The 22,960-nt window shown below is 32.9% G+C and overlaps 2 protein-coding genes and 1 pseudogene across 8 annotated transcripts in view; 2 read left to right on the plus strand and 1 right to left on the minus strand.

The window, feature by feature from the left end:
- Positions 1-22,960, minus strand: part of MRPS18C (mitochondrial ribosomal protein S18C) — a 66,513-nt gene that overhangs the window by 17,233 nt on the left and 26,320 nt on the right. For 2 of the 3 annotated variants that reach the window (XM_036227783.1, XM_036227782.1), the window contains exon 4: positions 510-595. Coding sequence is in view for 2 of the 3 variants with exons in the window: in XM_036227782.1 (XP_036083675.1) it covers positions 510-595 (86 nt within the window). In the remaining variant the exon portion in view is untranslated. Of the gene's footprint in view, positions 1-509; positions 596-2,985; positions 3,201-22,960 lie in introns of all 3 variants that reach the window. The other variant, XM_036227781.1, reaches the window with a different exon arrangement.
- The window catches only part of HELQ (helicase, POLQ like), a 51,245-nt gene that overhangs the window by 12,122 nt on the left and 16,163 nt on the right, over positions 1-22,960 (plus strand). For 4 of the 5 annotated variants that reach the window (XM_016156174.2, XM_036227776.1, XM_036227777.1 and 1 more), the window contains 7 exons: positions 584-729; positions 3,904-4,143; positions 11,386-11,527; positions 11,877-11,981; positions 18,506-18,764; positions 19,986-20,143; positions 21,120-21,218. In XM_016156174.2, the coding sequence (XP_016011660.2) occupies positions 584-729; positions 3,904-4,143; positions 11,386-11,527; positions 11,877-11,981; positions 18,506-18,764; positions 19,986-20,143; positions 21,120-21,218 (1,149 nt within the window). The remainder of the gene's footprint in view (positions 1-583; positions 730-3,903; positions 4,144-11,385; positions 11,528-11,876; positions 11,982-18,505; positions 18,765-19,985; positions 20,144-21,119; positions 21,219-22,960) is intronic. The other variant, XM_036227775.1, reaches the window with a different exon arrangement.
- On the plus strand, positions 13,991-14,109 carry LOC118609099 (annotated as a pseudogene).

Raw genomic sequence — 22,960 nt, forward strand, 5'->3', positions numbered from 1 at the left:
GGTACTTAAAAGGAGGAAGGATTTTAGAAGTTTTAGAATTCTACGAATTCTAATTCATATTTAGTTTTCAGAAAGTCAGAGAAAGTGAAATTTTAAATTACTATGTTTTTCTCCATGTTCTTTGAGTTCCTTGTGCCTGCTTGATAAATATATTTTTTATTTCTGAAAATATGTCCTGTAGTATGAAGCTGCTTCTTTAAAACTGTTAGTAATCATTAAAGGTATATCTACCTTATTTACATAGCCCTTTGACTATTATTAGGGTCAATTTGTGTTTCTTTCCGTGGACATTTTTGTTCTGCTTTGGTGGAGATGAGCATGCAGTGGAGTTATTAATAACATTATCTGTTTTCACTTCTTTAATTTTAAACTGAATATACCGAACAATCCTAATAGCCTAAGAGAAAAGTGAGACTTAACATTCTGATGTTTAATATAGGTTTCATTTTTTCTATTAAATGATCAGATTTATTAAATCAGAAATTCAAAATTATGGGTTGTTTACTTACCTTTCAAAGCATACTGGAAAAATGACAGGCTTTTATGGTTGCTAACTGCCTTGTTGCTACATCTTGTTACGCAGTATTCTGATACTCTGAAAAAGATGGATCCTGATCACTTGGTAGCATTGGTGACAGAAGTTATTCCCAATTATTCCTGCTTAGTTTTTTGTCCCACAAAGAAGAACTGTGAAAACGTAGCAGAAATGATATGCACATTTTTAAGCAAGTATGTTAATCTTTTAAAAATATTCTATTCTATATTTATCATGATTTACATGCTATGTATTCTATTTATTCAACAAGCACTAATTACTTTTTGTAGAACTTTATGTTAAGTTGTTATACTAGATTCTAAAGGCCTGACCTTGAAGAAACTTTAACTGTGAAATTTACATATGTGAAATATTTCAGAGAAAAAATTCTAAGTCTACATGGAAGAGAATGCTAACATACTACCTTAGATCAATTATTCTCAACTTTGGCTGCACAGTGAATCGGGACTTTAAAAAATGCCAGTGCCCAGGCTACATCCTAGGATAATTAGAATATATGAGGATGGCACCAGGCATCATTCTGTGAAGCTCCCCAGGCAAGTCCAGCTTGCAGCCAAGGTCAACCACTGGCTGAGGTGGTCAAAGGACTAATCACTATAAACACTGCGGGGATAAATTATATCATCAGCTTAATTTTCTCTTTAACTAAATACTATTACCTTTGTTTTCTTAGTAAGCTTCACACATAAGCTGTTACAACATTTGAATTGAATTTCATATGTCAGGAAGAAGTTTGTTGGTTTATAATTTTATAATATTTTAATTTTGGCTCTTATATTCACTGAGATAGTATAATGTTATTTTAAGTATGAGTGGTTCAGTTTTTTTCTGTATCTGTTTGTCCCATGTGTAGTTTTAATTTTTTTTTCAGACTTTTGGCCCATTAGCCTGGACTATATAGCCTACCCTGGATTCTAATCTAGTCATCGTCCTCTTCCTCTCAATCCTTCTGGCAGGATTGGTCTAAAATAACATTAAATTAATTGAATAATACAAAGATACAGACTTTAGGATAAAGTCTAGACGTTTCCCATTTGGTAACTAATAATGTACCTTTACAGTGATGATGTTGATTATAAAAGCCTAAGGAAATTAATTGTCATTGAAGTATTTCCAGTAAATCACTCATTTTCTTATAATTTAAGGTAAGATAGCACTGGCTAAGTAATATGGAAATTTAGAGACTAGCAATTGACTAAGGGATATGAGGTTTATAAATTATACCCTTCACTTATTTTGCTTTCTGATGTTAATAGTTTGTGTTATACATGTTTATGTTTAATATTGAAGCATTTAAAATTTGGGTTCTGCAGAGCCCTTAATTAATTGTAATTGATACTTGATACTTGCTTAAAGAGACAGGAATTAATATTTTATTTCCTAAGGAAAATTTCCTCTAAGATATATTTCCATATTATTTGCTGCTTTTATAAGCTGAATGTTCTAAGCATAGTTTAGTCCCTTTTTTTGTGGCTGTTAGCTAAAATGTTAAGTCATATTTAGATGATACTTTTTTATATTCTGCATTTTTGGTATAGATGAAGTGAAATCTAGGGCTAAATAGGTTCTGATCTCAATGGCTTTAAAAATAATTTCTTGAGAGTCCTGGGATATCAATTTGTATCTTAATTGTTTGCCTCCTTATCATAAATTTTTGTGGGAATTGGGCACAGTAAAATCACCTGGGCAGTAGAATATGGCTATGTATCTATTTAAATACAAAGACCGAAGCAGACTTTTCTTAAGTGATTGTCACAGTCTCAAGGAATATTATCTTTTTTGTAGCTTTAATTCCTTTGACTTTTAGTCACAAATGTCTTTTAAACACCATTTGCTGACAACAGCCAAAGCTCTGGTCATATTTCTTTCCCTAAAAATCTCCCCAAAAAAGGATACCTAAGTGTTTCTTAGCCTAGAATTCAGACTAAGATCTGCCTCAACTTACTCTTCCTTCCTGATTTCTTCTACCTTTCATTCACCCTGCCATTCATCCATTCCGAACTTTGACCATGTCTTTGATCATGCTTTACCCTGTGTCAAGAATGCAGCTGACAAGGAATTATCTGCAAAAATGCCCTATTTAAAAAAATTTTATAAGCACTGTCTTTTGATCATTTGTGAAATGGTGATTGAAAGGTACTAAATATTTGTTCCCCTTCAAAAAAGGAATGATTAAAATTGATGAAAAAGCAAAATAAATAGATAGATAGATAGATAGATAGATAGATAGATAGATAGATAACCACTTCTTTAACACTTGTTCTTCCAGACCCAGAACAGATCTCAATTTCTCCCACAAAAACCTTCTCATTACAACCATCTGGTCAGTTATAGATATTGTCTCCCTTCTCTAAAATTTTATGGTGATTATCCATTATTCTCACTGCATATAATACTTAATCCCTTAGAAGGGCTCATCCAATACATGCCTTTCAGGACCTTGCACACTGGCTGGAAAATAGCAACAGAACATCTATGGCTCCCCTACTCAGCTGTCACTTCTGATTCCTGCACTTATGACTCAACCACCTTCTTCTTAATTCTTCATTGTTGTTTTGTCTCCTTGCCTCCCATTTCTCAATGTCTTATGAAGTTACTTCTTCAGTGAATATCAGCCAGAGTTCTATCCTTCCCAAGAAGGAGACTGAAACAACAAACACAAGGTCGTATGTATTATATTCATATCTTGGACAATCTTTGCTTGCTACTGGTTTTCAGAAGTTGTTGTTTTACACTTAAATGGTAATTAGTTATAGTTTTTCTTTCTTTTCTCTTCTAAATGGAATTTAAAATAATATGTGCTCCCAGATATGGAGACATTGTTGGATATTATGGAGGCTTCTAAAATACAAGTGTGTAGACAGTGTTTTACATATAATACGTATGATTTAATAACATATGTTTCTATCTTAAGAAAATTTATAATTTAAAATAAAATAAATCATTTTCAATAAAGATATACAATCTGGTGAAAAATAATCATATCATCTAGAGCATGGAGGGGACTTAACCTGGTGTCCATAGTGTCCTTGGATTCATAGGAAATACAGAAATAAACTTCAGGAAGTCCATGAACCCTCTGAAATTATAAGCGAAGTATTGTGTTTATGTGAATATTTGTGCTTTTCTTAGTGTTAAATCAGATTTTCACACTGCTCTGTGATCCACACAAAGGTTGAAAGAGAATGCCTAGGACTGTATGAAATCAGAATCAACATTCTAAGAACATTTAAGTACTTAATACTTTTTTTTAAAAGAATATTTACATGCATCTACTAAAATTAAAATGCTAGGCACTTTGTAACTATAAGATCAAGGTTCATAAGTCTAACATATCTTTTCCCTAGGGAATATATGAAACACAGGGAGAAAGAAAAACAGGAGGTGATTAAGAACTTGAAGAATATCAGCAGTGGCAACCTGTGTCCTGTTTTAAAGCGCACGATCCCATTAGGAGTTGCTTATCACCATAGTGGTTTAACGAGTGATGAAAGGAAGCTCTTGGAGGAAGCCTATTCCACAGGAGTTCTCTGCCTTTTAACCTGCACATCCACCCTAGCAGCGGGTGTTAACCTACCAGCTCGAAGGTGAGATATAAGTTAACTATTGGCCAGGCTCAAACTTCAATTTCTAGCTTGCCAGGAGTTTTGTTGTTGTTTTATTCTTTCTCAGTAGTGGATGAGAATTTATCATATGTTTTTTCAGTATTTGCTGAGTTGATTGTCTGGTTTATTTTCTTTACTATTTTAACGAAAAAATGACATTAGTAGATTTCTTGGTATTTGAGTTCCTTCTTTCTTTTGTGTTCTCCCTATCTGGTTTTGATGTCACGGTTTATTATCTAACTTGTATAGAAACAGAAAGCTTTCTCATCTGAAAGAGTTTACTTAACATAATGATTTTCTTGAAACCTTAAAAGAACACATTCAGAAAGACTTTTGAGTCCAGTATCTTTTTTTTTTTAGAATAGATCCTCAATTACCTTTTCAGTTGTTACAAAAGCTGTAAGTCTGCATAATTGATTTCCGTTCTTTATAATTTGTGACCCTTTTCAAATAAATGGTCAATTTTTATAAGTCATCCATGAGTGTATTTTCTGTTGGGTATGCAGTTTTCTATGTCTCAGTGAAATCAGTTATTAATCATGTTATCAGCTGCTTTATTTTCTTTCTATTTGTGATTCCTTGGTCTGTCAATTTTAGAGAGATGTGTTAATCTCCCACTATAATTATGGAGTTGTCATTGTCTTCTTTTTACGCTTCTAGAAATTTTTACTTCGTATTTCAAAATTATTTAGGTATACGAAAGTTTACTCCAAATATCTTGTTGCTGAATTATATACCCTATCAACAAAATATGTCCTTGTATTTCTAATTTAGTGATTTTACTTGGAATACTAGGACTGCATTTTTTTTGCCGTTTATATATTCAATGCCATGCCGTTTTGATTGCTGTCACTCTGTAGTATCATTTGAAGTTGGGCAGAGTGACATCTACAGCTTCGTTCTTTTTTCTCAGGATGGCTTTGGCAATTCGGGGTATTTTGTGCTTCCATAAGAATCTGATGATTTTTTGTTCTATTTCTTTAAAAAATGCTATTGGGTTTTTGATGGGGTTTGCATTAAATCTATATAATCTATATAGTTAAAATGACCATATTAGGTAATATGGTCATTTTAACTATATTGATTCTTCCAATCCAAGAACACGGAATATCTTTCCATTACTTTGTATCTTCTTCAATTTCTTTTAATAAGGTTTTATAGTTTTCATTATATAGGTTCTTCACATGTTTTGTTAGATTTATTCCTACATATTATATTCTTTTTGGTGCAATTGCAAAAGGAATTATTTTTTCCATTTCTTTTTCTAACAATTTGTTATTATAGTATAGGAATGTTATAGATTTTTAAACATTGATTTTGTATCCAGAAACTTTACTGTATTTGCTTATTGTTTCTAGAAGTGTTCTTATGGAGTCTTTAGGGTTTTCTATATAGAGAATCATATCATCTGCAAATAGTGACAGTTTGACTTCTTTGTTTCCTATCTGGATGTCTTTTAAATCCTTATCTTGGCTGATTGCACTCACTAGGCTCTCCAATGTTATATTGACTAACAGTGGTGATAGTGGACAGCCTCGCCTTATTCTTGATCTTAGAGAGGTTTTTAGTTTTTCACCATTATGTATAATGTTGATTAAGGGCTTGTCATATATGGCCTTTATTATATTAATGTATTTTCTTTCTATACTGATTTTGTTAAGTGTTTTGATCATAAATGGGTGCTGTATCTTGTCAAAGGCTTTTTCTGCATCTATTGATATCATGATATGATTCTTATTTTTTAACTTGTTTATATGGTATATCACGTTAATTGATTTGCGTATGTTGAACCATCCCCATGCCCCTGGGATGAATCCACTTTATCATGGTGTATAATCCTTCTAATACGTTGCCGTATTCAGTTTGCTAGAATCTTATTTAGGATTTTTACATTTGAGTTCATGAGAGTTATTGGTCTGTAGTTTTCTTTTGTGTTATCTTTACCAGATTTTGGTATCAGGGTGATATTAGCCTCATAAAATGAGCCGGAAAGTATGGCCTCCTCTTCAATTTTTTGGAAGAGTTTGAGGAGAATAGGTATTAAATCTTCTTTGACTAATAGAATTCACTGGTGAAGCCATCTGGTCCTGGACTTTTACTTTTTAGTAGGTTTTTGATGATTGTTTCAATTTCCATACTGCTGATTGGTCTATTTAGATTTTCCAGTTCTTCTTGATTCAGTCTAGGAACGTTGTATTTTCCTAAGTACTGGTACATTTCTTCTAGGATATTAAATTTGGTGAACTATACATTTTCATAGTATTCCTGTATGATCCTTAGTATTTCTTCAGTGCCTGTCGTAGTTTCCCTTCTTTCATCCCTGATTTTGTTTATTTGTGTCCTTTCTCTTTTTTCTTTAGTGAATGTAGCCAGGGTTTTGTCGATTTTATTAACCTTCTCAAAGAACCAGCTCTGTGTTGCATTTACTTTTTCAATTCTTTTTTGTTTTCAATTTCATTTATTTCTGCTCTAATTTTGATGATTCTTTTCTTCAGCTGACTCTAGTCTTCATTTGTTATTCCTTTTCTAGTTTTTAAGATGAATTGTTAGGTTGTTTATTTGAGCTTGTTCTTGGAAGTAGGCCTGTAATGATATGAACTTTCCTCTTATGACCACTTTTGCCATGTCCCACAAGTTTTGATATGTTGTACTATCATTATCATTCATTTCTATGTATCACTTGATCTCCCTTTTAATGTCTTCTCTGACTCAGTTATTCTGCAGTAGTATGTTGTTTAATCTTCATGTATTTGTGGTTCTTTCCACTTTCTTTTTACAGTTGATCTCTAGTTTCAAAGCATTATGATTAGATGATATGGTTGGTATGATTTCCGCCCTCTTATATTTGTTGAGGCTACCTCTGTGTCCCAGTATGTGGTCAGTCCTTGAGAATGTTCCATGTGTACTGGAGAAGAATGTATAAGCAGCTGTTTGGGGATGGAAGGCTCTATAAATGTCAGTTATGTCCAGTTGGTCTAATGTATCATTTAAGGATGTTATTTCCTTATTGATTTTCTGTTAGGATGATCTGTCCATATCTGACACAAGGGTATTTAGGTCCCCTACTCTGATAGTATTTTGATCTGTTTCTCCCTTTAGTATTTTGGGGCTCCCTGATTGAGAGCATAGATATTAATAAGTGTTATGTCTTCTTGGTGCATGATTCCCTTTATCATTATGAAGTATGCCTGAGTATCTTTCTTTACCTTTTTGATTTTGAAGTCTATTTCGTCTGATATTAGTACCGCTACTCCCACTTTTCTCTGAATGCCATTTGCTTGAAATATTATTTTCCACCCTTTCGCTTTGAGTCTTTATTTGTCTTTGGAACTGAGATGTGTCTCCTGGAGGCAGCATATGGTTGAGTCTCGTTTTTTGATCCAATCTGCAACCCTGTGCCTTTTTATTGGTGAGTTAAGTCCATTTACATTCAGGGTGATTATTGAAATCTGAGGTCTTCTTATAGCCATTTTATCTTTTGCTTTCTGGTAGCTCAGTGTTTCTATTGCTTCCTTGTCCTTGTGTTTCTGTTTTCTTTATTTTGGTTGGCTTTCGTGGAATTTCCCTCTAGTTCTTTTTTTACGTTATATACTTCACTTCTGAATCTTCTGTTGTTGGTAACCATTAGGAATATGTAAAGGATAGTTATATATATACAGTCGTACATTTTCTTTTGCACGTGTCTTATCTTTATTTCCCTTTGCAAATTTTGACCTTTGAATCTTCCTTTTTCAGTCATTGTTATCTCAATTTGTCCCTATGTATGCTGAATGTTCATTACTATATTGCTATCGCCATTCTCTTCTTAACATTTAAGCTTATAATGCCCTGTTCTTAGTAAGGGTTGCACTCTTCTGCTTCTATCAGACTGCTAGTCACTTTACTCCTAATTATGTATTTTTTTTATCATTTTGTTTTAGGTGAGCTGACCCCTTTCAGTATTTCCTGTAGTGCAGGCCTCATAGTGGAGAATTCCCTCAATTTTTGTATGTCTGGAAAGGTCTTTATTTCTCCTTCATATCTAAAGGAGAGCTTAGCTGGATACATTATTCTTAGCTGGTAGTTCCTTTCATTTAATAGTTTGAATATTTAATTCCACTCCTTGCTAGCTTGTAAGGTCTGTGCTGGTAAGTCTAAGGATAGTCTAATGGGTTTTCCTTCATAAGTTACCATCTTCTTCTCCCTGGCTACCCTGAGACTTCTGTCTTTGTCACTGATTTTTGATAATTTTATTACACTGTGTCTTTGTGAAGGCCTTTTTGTTGAGATATTGGGTGTTCTGTTGACTTCTTGAATCCAAGCTCTAGTTCATTCCTTAGATTTGGGAAATTCTCGTCAACTATTTGTCTGAAAATGCTTTCTAGTCCCCGCTCCTTTTCCTTGCCTTCAATAATGCCCATTATTCTTATGTTTCCTCTCCTGATGGTATCAGCTAGTTCTTGTATTTCTCTTTCATTATTTTTCATTCTTCGGTTTCTCTCTTCTTCCTTCTGATTTATTTCTAGATTTCTGTCTTTGATATCATTGATCCTTTCCTCCATTTGGTCAACTCTATTTCCCAAACTTGTAATTTCATTTTTCAATTCTTGCAGTGTGTTCTTTATGTCCAGAAGGTTCTTTTGGTCCTTTTTGAGGATTTCAGTTGCCCAGCTAATGAACTCATTCTGCTCATCTAGTTGTTTTTTCAATTCCTGAAATCGTTGATATGATTCGTTTTGGATCTCACCTATTTTTTTCAGAAGTACCATCCTTAATTTTCTGTCATTTAAATTGTATATTTCTATGTCTGTAAGCTTATTTACTGGTGATGTTTCTCTTTCTTTCTGAGGTGCCTTGTCACCTTGTTTGTTCATGGTGTTTAATGGACTGTTTCTCCGCCTGGGCATTAATGGAAATGTGTTCTGCATTTTTTTTCCAGAAATAAGATTTATTATATAATGGTCCCCAGCCTGTTGCAAAGAAGGTGTTTTTCTTTTGGTTTCCAGTAGGTGGCGTCTAAGCCTCTTGGATCTCTGCTTTATATAAAATCTTAATATTGTCCTTTTTTTCCTTATAGATGTTTAATCATGCTCACTACCCTCAATCTCAGTTCCTGTCAGTGTTAGCAACAGTTTTGGTAGTGTTTGCTCAGATTCCCATGGGGCCCTATGGCAGTCTGTCTTGGAGGTTAGAGGTGAGGGACCCTCTTAGTTTGGATATAGGAACTGCAGCTCAGCCTCTGTTTTGCAGTTGTAGCTGGTAAAAATCAACTTTTGTTTCTCTGCAGTCCCCGCTTTTCTGCTGCTCATATTTCTCTGACTTCTGCCCTGATAACTGGGCACTGCTGCCAGCCGCAAGGAGCTCAGATCACTCCTAGACATAGTTGTTCAGGGAACTCGCTGCTCCTTCTTCCCTCCCCCTCCTCCTACAGAGAACTCTGACTACAAGAGGCAACTTCTTTATTTCTCCCAGTCCACTGCCCGACAACCAGGGTTCTGACCTGTGGTTGCTCTTATGCGCACATCCCACGCTCAGACATGCTCGTGTGCAGTTTGGGTGATTTTTGTTGAGTTTTAGATGTTCAGCTTATTGTCGTTTCAAGGGGAGAGATCTGGGAACGTCTCTCACTCCGCCATGTTTAATCCAACCTACTTGGTGTAAAAATTTTTGTCTTTGCATAGCTGATGATGTCTTTACTTTAGCCTCACACCTTAAACCTTGCTAAGAAAAGAATTCTAGGTTTAATTTATTTTTGGAGGGGTGATTTTGTAGTATTGTTCATGTTTTTTTTAGGAGCCAGTGTTGCTCATTTGTTTTTGCCTAAGTTTGCCATTTAGTCCCCTTCAGAAGCTGTTAGACTTTTCTCTTTAACCTTAAAATTTCATCATTATGTATAAAAATATTTGCAGCTGTTACATTCCCTCCCCCATGTCATCACAGCTTTACATGCATTGGTTTAATAGATCCTCACTACGACTTTGTGAGCAAAGTCATATTTTATTATACACATTTTATAGAAGGGAAAAATTAAATAACTTCCCTAATTTCATGCTTAACAAAATGAATTTCAAAGCCAAGTTTTGAACCTGGGAAACTAATTCTACAATCCCAACTATCCCAATTTAGCTTTTTCATTATAGGCTTAGCTTGGGTGTCTACTTTCAATTTAAAATTTTGTGCCTTTCTTCATCTTAGAGTAATTTTTTTGGTGGTTTTATCACTTTGTATCAGTTTTTAGCTGTATCCCTTAACTATGTTCATTCATTATTCAGTGCTATTGAATTTTTAGAATGAATTAAAAAAAAAATTTATTTCCAAGAACTCTCTTCTTTTATTGCTTTTTTATAATAGTCTACTCTTATATAATACCCTCTAGAATTTTCTGTGGATAGAAATTATATTGATTGATTAATTGATTGATTGATTACAGCAGAAAAGAAAAGCTTTATTAGAAGGGAAAGTACACTTCCAGACGTGGAAGTGAGCCTGAGCAAGAGAAGCGTGGCTCAAAGGCCTAGAATTTTTTGAAGTTCTGTTCCCTACGTTATCTGCTCCTGTCAAACATTTATTTTTTATGTTCTTATTTTTATGTTATGTTAGTTTTCCTTAAGTGTTTGGTAATCTTGGCTGTCCATTAAGATTTATAAATAAAAGAGTAAGTTGATCAATATAGGTAAATATCAGGTTTTTTTCTCACCTTTGAACAGAAAAGCTGGCTACAGACTTCTGTATACACAAGCAGGATTGAAATCACCATGTTTGTAGGTCAAAACATTTTAAATCTGCAAATTTATAATGTTGACAATAATATAAATTTATAAATAAATAGGCATATGTTGGTGATGCATAGCGATTTTCATTTATGGAATATAAAATCAAAAATATTTGGAGACTTGCTACAGTGGATTGGTTATGAGCTTTGCAGCTAGGCAGACTTATATTCAAGTCATAGTTCTGGTAATTACTAATTTTGTGGGTTGAGGTAAGCCATTTAATTTGTCTGTTCTTTAGTCAGCCCCTTTGAAAAAAATTAAATTAAAAAATATTATAAAGAGTTTTATAAGAATTATAGATAATATACGTATACATAAGGAACCTAGGACATCATAGATTCTCAGTAAATAGTTACCTATTTTAAGTTAATATGTCATTTAATAACACATAGATATAATGGAATTAAGAATTTAAAAAATAGGTGCTATTGCTCTAGAGTATCACTTTTAATTACTTTTATCAATTTCATAGAGTTATTTTGAGAGCCCCCTATGTTGCTAAGGCATTTTTAAAGAGGAATCAATATAAACAGATGATTGGCAGAGCTGGCCGTGCTGGAATAGATTCTGTTGGGGAGAGTATTCTTATATTGCAAGAAAAAGACAAACAACAGGTAAGACTCAATCTGATTGTTGGTTGGTGGTTTTGTCTTCTTTTCTTGGTGTTTGGTCTAGCCCTTTTATGAGATCATCTTATTAAAATTATTACTAATATTCCTTTACTGTTTCCTTCTCTGCGATTAAGAATTAAGAATAGTTTGAATACTTTTATATTTCGGGCAAACAATGAAAAGTATTTTCCCTATTTTTTTTCCATTTTCATGAGCATACGTGCTAAATCTTTTTTGTCTTTATATGTTTATCTCCCCCTGCCTCCATAAGATCTATGGAAAATCAAAAATTTTGCATAAAACACCATTTTTTATAATAATACAAAACATAATACTGCTTTAACTTTTGTAGGTATTGGACTTAATAAGCAGACCATTGGAAAACTGTTATAGCCACCTTGTTCAAGAATCCACCAAGGGAATCCAAACTTTGTTTCTCTCTTTGGTTGGTTTGAAGGTATTTTTTTACTATTTTAAAATCTTACTACCATTACCCGAGATAGTAGAGGTTAGAAGTTATGAAAACTGTAAAGTATGAAAAAATATCAATTTCTAATCTAATGTGGAAAAGAACAGTCTGTGACATGATAAATCTGAATCTGGATTTATATGTGCATTTTTAATCTTTGAGTTGTAAAGAATATGAGAAATCAACAAATTATGACTGGGCATCAACTGCAGGAAAAAGACTTTGGTAGATACTTTGGGGATACAGGGAGCTGTAAAGACATGAGTCCTGATGTGGTTAATCCAACATCTCTGCCCTTGTTAAGAACGAGAATCATCTGTAATCCTATGACCATTCTAAGATACTATAAACATTTGTGAGATCAGTATAGTCTTTATCAGGCAGAAAAAAAATTTTTTAAAAGACACAATAGGAAAACATTCTTTTTGCACAGATTAGAAATTAGCTCCCTTTTTTAAAGTTACTCTTGAATTAAACTTTTTTAGGATTATTCTTAAGTTTAACTTTGTGCCCCAAGTCACTCTGCCACAAAGTGGCAAAGCCAGGGTTTGAATTCAGCTTTGTCTAACTACAGAACCAGTGCTCCTAACCTTTCATACAGTCTGCCTTCATCAGCCTGAGCAGTTTAAGTGAAAATGCAAAAGACAATCGATAAAAAATATCAGATGAGTTTTGATTACCTTGCAGATAAATAATGTAATATTATAATATCCCCTGGCAATTTAGAAGAGTGAAAGGCTATAAGGAAGAGGAAGAATTAGTGCTGGATATTGAAGGAGATAGAGGTTTTAGATAAAAAGAAAGAAAGAAGTCATTCCAGGTGCTTCTGTGTGAAATAATATGCAAGATGTGCCCTGGCCCCAGCTCTGTCTCTATTACCCTGAGTAAGTTACTAACTTTCTCTTAAACATCATTTAGTTTCCTTAACTGTAAAATGGGGATAACAGTGTGCACAAGTATTGCAAGATGAGTTTGGAAGCAATCGTTGTATAATGTAATAAAGACCTGTAATAGGAGGGTTGCCAAGGAATTAATGAAGGAGGGAGAGAGATTGTGAAAATTATCAAGTCTTATACATTAATATTTTTGATAAGGTAATAGACTCAGATAGTTAGCGATTAGTCTAAAGTCATTCAGTAAGTTATGGTTTAGATGGGACTATAATTTAGATTGCTACCTTGCCGGCCTGTGTATCATTGTGTATATGGAACAGTCACCAGGTGCTCATGACACTTCACCAAGATAGATCATATTCTTGGCCATAAAATGAGTCTCAATAAATTTAAAAATTGAAATCATATAGAATATGGTATCTAATCACAACACAAGAATAATACATATCAATAATAGAAAGACATCAGGGAAATAGCCAAATGTTTAGAAACTAAATAGCATACTTTGACCTATGGTCAAAGTAGATACCACAAGGGAAATTACAAAATATTTTGAATGGAATGAAAATAAATATATCAGAATTAGTGGCATGCAGCTAAAGAAGTGCTTAAGGGGATATTTATAGCTTTAAATGCTTATAAGAATATAAGAAAGATCCAAAGTCAATGATCTAAGTTTCACCTTTGGAAGCTAAAAACAAACAAATAAAATACCCCAAAGTAGTTGAAGGAAGGAAATAATACAAATAAAAGCAGAAATCAATGAAATAAAAAATAGACAAACAAGAGGGAAAAAAAATGAAACTGCAGGCTAGTTCTTTGAAAAGATCAGTAAAGTTATTGGTCGAATTGATCAGGAAGAAGAGAGAACATATAAATTACTGATATCAGAAATGAAAGGAGGTTCATCACTAAAGGTCCTAGAGATAGTAAAAGGATAGTGAGGGGTTATCCTTGAATAACTATCCTTGAAAACTGAAAAATGAATTCAACAACTTAGATGAAATGGCAAAAATTCTTGAAAGACATAATTCTCAAAATCTACTGAAGTAGAAAACCTAAATAATCCTATATCAAAGAAATCGAATTTATAATTTAAAACCTTTCTACGGCCATGCCTCCCTGAACACATCCGATCTCGTCTGATCTCGGAAGCTAAGCAGGGTCGGGCCTGGTTAGTACTTCAGTGGGAGACCACCTAGAAATACCAGGTGCTGTAGGTGTTTTTAAAAAAATAAAAATAAAATAAAGCCTTCTCACAAAGAAAACTCCAGGTCCAACTGACTTCACCGGTGATTTCTATCAAACATTTAAGGAAGTAATAATAACCAGTTATACACATATTTTTCCAGAAATTAGAGGAAGAGGGAAGGAACCCTGCTGATCTTATGAGACTGACATTACTCTAATACCAAAAGCAGACAAAGATATTATAATAACAGAAAATTATAGGTCAGTTTCTCTTGTAAATAAATGTAAAAATCCTTATGAAAGTATTAGTAATCCAGCAGTACATTGTAAGAGCAATATACCATTGTCAATCAGAGTTTATTCCAGTCATGCAAAGCTGGTTTAACATTCAAAATTCAATCAGCGTAATTACCCATTCAACAGAATTCAACACTCATTCATGATAAAAACTCAGCAGTCTGGGAGTAGAAGAGAACTTCTTCAACCTGATAAATGGTGTTTATTAAAAGGAAGAAGAAGAAGAGGAAGAAGGAAGAAGAGGAAGAGGAAGAAGAAGGAAGAAGAAGAAGAAGAAACTACAAGTAACATCAAACTTAATGGTGAAAACTACATGTTTCCACCTAAGATCAAGAAAAGAAAAGATGTCTGCTCTTACCCTGCTATTCAACAGATTGGAATTTGTGGCCAATACAATAAAATAAAAGGAAGAAAAATAAAGACATAGGGAAGGAAGGTGTAAAACTATCTTACTTGCTGATAACATTGAGTTCAAGCAAAACCCAAAAGAATATACAAAAAGCGAGAGTATAATTAGCAGTGTCACAAGATACAGGGTTAATGTACATACGCAATTGTATTTCTATAAACTTACTATAAAATAACTGGAAAAACATTTCCACTTATAATAGCATCAAAAAAACATGAAATGCTTAGCGATAAATTTAACATGTGTCAAACTTATACACTGAAAACTAAAACACTGCTGAGAAAAGTTCAAGATAAACGGAGAGAGGTACCATGTTCATGAATCCAAGCACTCAGTTTTGTTCAGATGTACTTCTTCCCAGATTGGTCTATAATTTCAGTGCAATGCCAATAAAAATCTCAATAAGTGTATTTGCGGGCAGATACGACAATGTATTTGGATGTGCAAACGAGTAGAATAACCAAAAATAATGTAAAAGAGTAACAAAGTTTAGAGACGTCACACTATTTTACCACAAGATTTACTGTAAAGTTTCAGTGATCAAGACAGTATGATATTGGTGCAAGGATAGATATACAGACCCATAGATTAGTGAGTTCAGAATTAGATCCACACAATATGATCGATTTTCAACAAAGGTGCCACAATATTTAAATGGAGAAAGGATAGTTTTTTCACTAAATGGTACTGGAAAAACTAGCTAACCATATGGAACAAAAAAAATTAACCTCTACTCTGACCTCACACAGTCCAAAAAATTAACTCAAAGTAAATCATTGACTAAACTTAAATGCTAAAATAAAACTTGTAGAAGAAAATATAGGAGAAAAATTTTTGTTACCTTTGGTTAGGCAAAGTTTTCTTACATAGGGAACAAAAAATAAACTATGAAAGAAAAATCAATTAAATAGGCTTCATCGTAATTAAAAATTCTCTTTAAAAAACAGCCCTAACACAAGTGAAAAGGCTGGGGGAAATATTCATAATGCATACATCTGACAAATATGTATGTGAGTTAGGACTCAGTAAAAGGCAATAGAATTGGGAGGGAGTGTGGACTTCATTTGAGGCTAGAGAATTCAGGTAACAGAAACACTGGGGGAACTAACTTGGCCTCAAGGGTATAGTTTTACAGGCAGGATGAAAAGGGTGCAGCAGTTTCATTTAAATTCTGTTTTAACAATTGGAGAACAGCAGCAAGGAGTCCAGGCAGCAGTCTGTTCAGATAAGCAGGTAAGTAGCTATTGTTTAAAACCTGTCCATAGGAGACAGAACTCAAACTACTGGGCCCAGTCAGTCTTGAGGAAACCAAGCCATCAGGGTTCCTCCCACACCTGGGATTAGGTGTTCATAACGGAACTGTGGTTGTAGAAGGAGGCTGGGATGATAGACAGGATGGAGAACCAGGAAAATCTTCAGAGTTAAAATTAAAGCAGAAGTAGGTCCTTCAGATAGGAACAACCAGGTGGAATAGGGGTGAGGGATGAGACTGATTTGGGTAATGTGAGGTCAGGAGGCAGAGGGTGGAGGTAAGCATCCTTGGAAAGGCTAGGTCCGTGCTTTGGTGGAAGAGAAGGAAACTCCAATAATTAGTAAGAAAACATACCAGCCATGGGGCCATATTGTTTATCAGAATCATGTTTAGACACCCTGTTAGACACTGCATGTTTTTTCTCTGATCCTTGGATACATTTGAATTAAGTAGTATAACTCTCCTTTTACAAAAAGAATCTAAAAAAGAGGTAGGTTGTATAGGCCTCTTGCAAGCATATCTCTGCATTTGCGCATTCTGGCCCACACCCTTGCAGTCTCTTGCTTGGAGAACTGTTATTGCTTTCTAACTGGTCTCCTTGCATTCACTCCACCCTGCTTTTCCACATCCTCTCCAAATATTGTTCACACAGATTTATCTTCTCAAAATATAAAATCTGAACATGCAACGTGCTTCTGCTTAAAATTTGTCAATAGTTGTTTTCCCATTGTTTTTAGGGCTAATCCCTTATCATGGTCTACCTTGTAGATTTGGCCTCTGCCTATCTCTCCATCCTCATTTTTCACCAGCCTTCTCCCGCCCTGCCCGTCAGACATACTGTTTTCATATCTCAAACTACTATGCTGCCTTGTAACCCAGTGTGCTTCCTAAGCCTAGGACTCACCCATCTTACCTCCCCATCTCCAGTTTCTCTCTCACCCACGATTTTGTCTAGTTAACTTCACTAAACCTTCAGATTTTCACTTAATCATTGCTTCCTCAGGGAAGCCTCCCTATGCTTTTGAATCCAGTCAGTCTATCATTTGTATGCTTTGTAGAACCATATTCCCTTCTTTTAATAATATCTATCAATTTGTAATTGTATTCTTGGTAGTACAGATATTTGGCTAATAACTTTACCCACTGGAATGTAAACCCTGTGAAACCAGGATTCACATTTATTTTCATTTATCACCAAATCCCAGTGCCTAGCACAGTGTCTGGCATGTGGTTGGCTCTCAGTAAATACTTAAATTAATTATTAGATCAGTGCTTTAATTAATTAATTGGAGTTGGGCATGTGTGAACTTGCAGATTGGGGCAACAGTGGGGAATCCAACTTTAAGATACTATGGAGGCCAGAGATAGAGACTGGCCCAGAGGGTTTAAATCACTGCGTCTAAAAGTTTATCATAAAGGAGTAGAAAAATAACATTATGGTAGTTAGAAGGGTGAAGTAAAGTTTGTTTATTTTGTTGTGGTTTTTTTTACCCCCAGTGTTCATTATAATTAACATAGTAGAAAATGATGTAAAACCTAAGTACATTGATAATTTACAAACTATCAGTTCTTGAAAATCTTAAAAGTATAATTTTAGCTTGAGTGAATACTGTATTTAAGAATGATTTTTATTAAAAGGAGAAGCAACAGGAAATGTCATTATGTTTTGTTAGCCTTTATATGGATTTGATATGAAATGACTATTTATGTTTTCCAGTTGAAATGTTATCAGAATTGTAAGAAAGAAATATGCTTATTGATTGACTATATGTCAGTATAAAATGCTGATTCATTGAAATTGGCTAATATAAAATTATTCTAATTCAGAGTCAGCTCTACATCTGAATACCAAAGGGAAGGTTAATTATTACTTATGATATTGCCATTATAAGTTTTAAATAGTGAACAAGAGGGAGAGAGAAAAAGGCATCAAAAGGACAGAAAAAGGAGACGAGAGTGAGAAAGACAAAAAGAGGTAGAAAACTGCTATTTTTATGTAATACGTCAGGGAAAGTATTACCTGATTCTGTTTCAGTGGAGACCTTTAGATATGTTTTCCATATGTCTCTCTATCTCTTTTTTAAAATACAATCTTTTGAGCTAAAGGATGTTCTCACAGGTGGCTGGAAAGGGATGAAGGGGAGATTTCTGAAGGAGAGTGGGAATGAATAGTAAACAGTACAACTTTGGAGATGTTGTGAAAAATTATTCAAAAACCTAAAGAGTATTTAAGTGAAAAATGTGTAGATGTTTTCATAAAAAGTATGAATATGATAACCGTCTTCTCCCTTAAAATATTTTTTCTTCATTTTAAAATGGCATTATAAAATTATTTACATATATGCAATTATGTAGATTTTATTTAAATAGCTTTGAGGTATGAAAATGAATCATCATCTTGAATAAAATGCATTCAAAGCGAGGTCTTCAATTAAGGAAAATGTTCCAATGATATTCTGAATTGTTTCAGATTGCGACGAATCTTGATGACATATATCACTTTATGACTGGTACATTTTTTGGTGTTCAGCAAAAGATTTTGTTGAAAGAAAAAAGTCTCTGGGAAATAACTGTTGAATCACTTAGATACCTGATAGAAAAAGGACTCCTGCAAAAAGACCCTATTTTGACAGAAAAAGGACGTATGCAAAAGGACACTCTGTATGAGTCCAAAGAAGAGTTCCAGTATAGTTTTCATATTACAAAGTTAGGACGAGCTTCTTTTAAGGGTAAGAGTTTACCTAAATATCATTATTAATCTGAGGGAATGCGTCGGAAAAAATAAAAATTAAATTATTCTGTTACTTTAAATTGGATTATAATTTTAGATTAATAACATTAATCTTATTTTATAATTGTAAGCTGTAGCCTACGTCAACTTTAAAAGGTTGAAAAATTACAAGTAACATAGGATACTGCAGAAGTATAAAGAGAAAAGGGTGTTCATCCCTCCTCCACACTCCCCTCTCCCAGCAATCACAGAAATCTTAATATCCTACCAAGAATAACAATTTTGTGTATATCTTTCCAAACATTTTCTGTATATTTAATTTCAATGCATAATACATACATATATACAAGTTTAAAGGTTTTTGAGCTTTTATTTTTAATTAAACGATCATTTATGTTGTTCTGGAACTTGCTTTTTTTTGCTAAATTATCCATAGTTTTTTCTTAATGGCTACATCATCATTTGCTTAATGAAAAATAATGTTCGTTGTTAAAAAAAATTCTTAGAACTCAGAATTATGTAAAGAAAAATCCCATTCTCCTGTCTCATTTCCAGTCTCCCAGGGGCTACCACCATTAACAGTTTGAAATATCTGTCCTTCCAAATATTGTTATGCATGTGGATATATATATATATATATATATATATATATATATATACATACATTTCTCTGGATGTATATACATATATATACACACATACATATGTTCATATGCACAGATTATTTTTTTAAATTAAATCATTTAAAAAATGATTTGTAAGTATCTTAGTAGCTTTTCTCATGTATGAGATATTGTGAATATCTTGACATGTCAATCTCTTTAAATCTACCTCATTTTCTTTTGATAGGTTAGTCATTCTTAGAATGGATGCCATAATTTATTTAATTATTCCTCTATTGTTGGACATTTTCTCTGTTTCTGATTTTTCTCGATTATAAACAAGGCTGCATGGGCATCTCTATTCATGTATTTTTGGATATATGTGGAAATGTTTTTCTGGGTTAAAGTCCCCAGAACAGGGTATGGGTCAGAATGTATGTACTTACTAAATAGATGGATACTATGAAAATGACCTCCAAAATAGCTATGCTAAATTATATAAGAGATTTTAAAGACTTCTTGCTATATTTTGGTAACTTCTAGATAAGACTCTTTGAAATCACCTCTTTCCCCCTTTGAAAATTAAAAAAGATTAAATATTTCTATCTTTCTTTTAGGAACTATAGATTTGGCTTATTGTGACATTCTCTACAGAGATTTGAAGAAAGGCCTTGAAGGCCTTGTGCTTGAAAGCCTTCTTCATCTAATTTACCTAACCACTCCCTATGATATGGCTTTTCAGCGTGACCCTGATTGGATGATATACTTCAGACAGGTGAGACTGTAAGATTCTTCAATATAGACTACTTAGTCTATTAATAATGATATGATTTTTGTCAAGTGATTATTCACTTTTTTTTCTAACAAAATAGATTGAAATTGAGCCTTTAGTTCTTTCAGTTTTTAAAATAGTAATATGACAATAGCACTTTTGGTTTTGGTTTGTTTAACTTAAATATTATTTTTCTGTTAAATATAAACATGTTCATTATCAAAAAAATAAAGGTACAGGAAAGAAAAAAGAATCATCCCTCTTCCCATTCCAGATAGTTATCATTCTGAAATGGTGACCACTACATTTCATAATGCCTAAAATATAAAGAAAGCCATAAAGGCTGTTTCTGATGATTGAGAGTTTAATTCCATGAAAGCTCTATCAGAGCCAAACATGATAATACACCCAACCCACTAATGTTAATACCTGAGAAGGAATATCAGTTTGACCACTGTAGCAGGGTGGAAGTAACCCTTTTCTTTTTTTACAAAAGCAAGTGGTAGAATATATTCTGTTGAGACTTTACTGTGAACGGAGTAGATACGTGAACATTTATTCGGCGAAAGTGATATGCAGCTTTTAGTTATAGTAATTAACTTTCTTTTTAATATATTTTAAAATTATTAATGTAAGTTTTATTAAGTGATACTGTATAATGCAGTTATTTTCAAAAGACTTTCCTCCTCTCTCTCCCTAGACATCTCCAATATTAAACATAATCACAGTCCATGGAAACCATACTCCATGGTCTTACAGTACTTGTGACCATGTCTTTAAGTAATTCTACTAAAGTATGTTATATTTTAATTTTTTAAAAGTTTTCAGTATTTGTAAATATAATTTGTGTTGTTTTTTCTTATCCTTTAAAATCACGAAAATGTGATATCACAGGAAATACTGGATTTGGTTCAAATGGCAGATTATTTTTAAAGTTACAATTTGACTTTTCTATATATTTACTCCTTTTTCTATGTAGTTTAGCCAGCTCAGTCAAGCAGAACAAAATGCAGCCGCTCTTGTTGGAGTCTCAGAAAACTATATTGGGAAAAAAGCATCAGGTCAGGCTATCAAGAAGGTACCATAGTCTTTTTTTCCTTCCTAAATAACTAAGTTTATTTAACAAAATTAATGCTGTTGTATCATAGAATCTAATATTTATTCTTAGTTTACTACATAGACAACTTACTAACATATTTATCTAAATAAATGCATTTGTCAAATTTATAGTCACATTCACACATACATACAACCTATAAATACTGCAGGAAATGTAAACTTGTTAACTTGATGTTTTTGTTTCACATTTTTTTCCTTTAAATTAATATAATTCCAATTTTACTATTTAGGACATCTGAGGATCAGAAATTTAGGCATTTTGTAATAATAATATAATAATATTTATTTCTGGGTAGTGTGATGGCCTTTTTTTTGTACCTTTGTATTTCTGAAACATTCTGTCATGCACATTTACAGCTTTTTTCATAGGAAAGGGTAAAACCTTATATATCTGTTTTGCTTAGGCTACTTATGGCTTATATTCTAAAAATTATAAAATATTTATAAAACGTTTTGATGGTATTCTGTAACCTTGAAATAAGTTCAACTCAAGGGAGAAAAATATTTTTCCTAGAAACTTTTTATTAGGCATTCTTCTTGGTATTAAGGATTCTAAGATAGGATAGGTTTGGGATTTTTATTGTTATTGTTGTTTGTTGTCCTCAAAGAACTCCCAAATCTAGTATTGTTATACATGAAGCATTCTAGAAGGTTGAAGCGAATAAGCTAATATTCTCGTGAGTGACACATTTTGGTGTTTTAAAGTTCAGTCAACAAGCATGAAGCAAGTGTTTAATGCTACATTAACTTTAAGAGAAATGGAAATAATTCTTTGGCTAACATGCCTGTAAATTCCTTATTAATATCATTTTCTTCATGATACCTTTTTTTCATTTTTAATTTTTTTTGGAATCTAATTTTCATTGAAACCTAATTATCTTACCTATTATTTCCCGCTATATCTTTTAAATTTGCATACATATTACTGATTTTATTTTGAAAAATGGAAGATAGTCTTTACTCATTGGAAATGAATGGTGCAACTGTCCCATGTATTGCTGAAACTGTAAATACCTATATTCAGCATTCATGTTATCACGGTATTTAGATTGATTCTTTTCCCTGAGAAATGGCTATATTGTTTAGAACTTCAAAATGTTGAGTAAAAATATTTCTTAAAACAAACCATTTATATTTAACTCTAAAACATAAAATAAAAACAAAATTATTTTAAAAATTATTTATAAATCATTACAAAATAATAAACATTTACAAAATCTTATTAGAATAATGTATCTTTAAACTTGAATTGGAATTTGTTTTTGTTACATTTTATGAAATACAGTCAATAAATGTTTGTTCAATTGATAATTAAATATTTAAAATAGTATGAGCATGAATTTATCTTAATTACAAATGTTACTAGTTTGACATTTTAGAGTATTTTTTTGTAATTCTAGAGAACATGATATTTACTTAAAATCTAATTGATTTCTTCACATCGAAAAAGACCTACCCTTTTCTTTAAACATTTCTTGTAAAAGGTCTGAAATTGGCATAAAGCATCTTACTGTGTAATATAATTATATCATTTTTCTGGACTTAGAAAATACATTCTAAGCAAAATCTACATCGAATCAATTTCTGGTTAATTCTAAGCAAAATCTACATCGAATCAATTTCTGGTTAATAACGATGGTGCACTAAAGTTGGGAAATTAAAAGTGATCTTTTCCTACTTGTTATTCAACTATCATGCTTT

This window comes from Rousettus aegyptiacus, unplaced genomic scaffold (assembly GCF_014176215.1).
Source record: "Rousettus aegyptiacus isolate mRouAeg1 unplaced genomic scaffold, mRouAeg1.p scaffold_m13_p_10, whole genome shotgun sequence".
NCBI classification, from domain to species: Eukaryota; Metazoa; Chordata; class Mammalia; order Chiroptera; family Pteropodidae; genus Rousettus; species Rousettus aegyptiacus.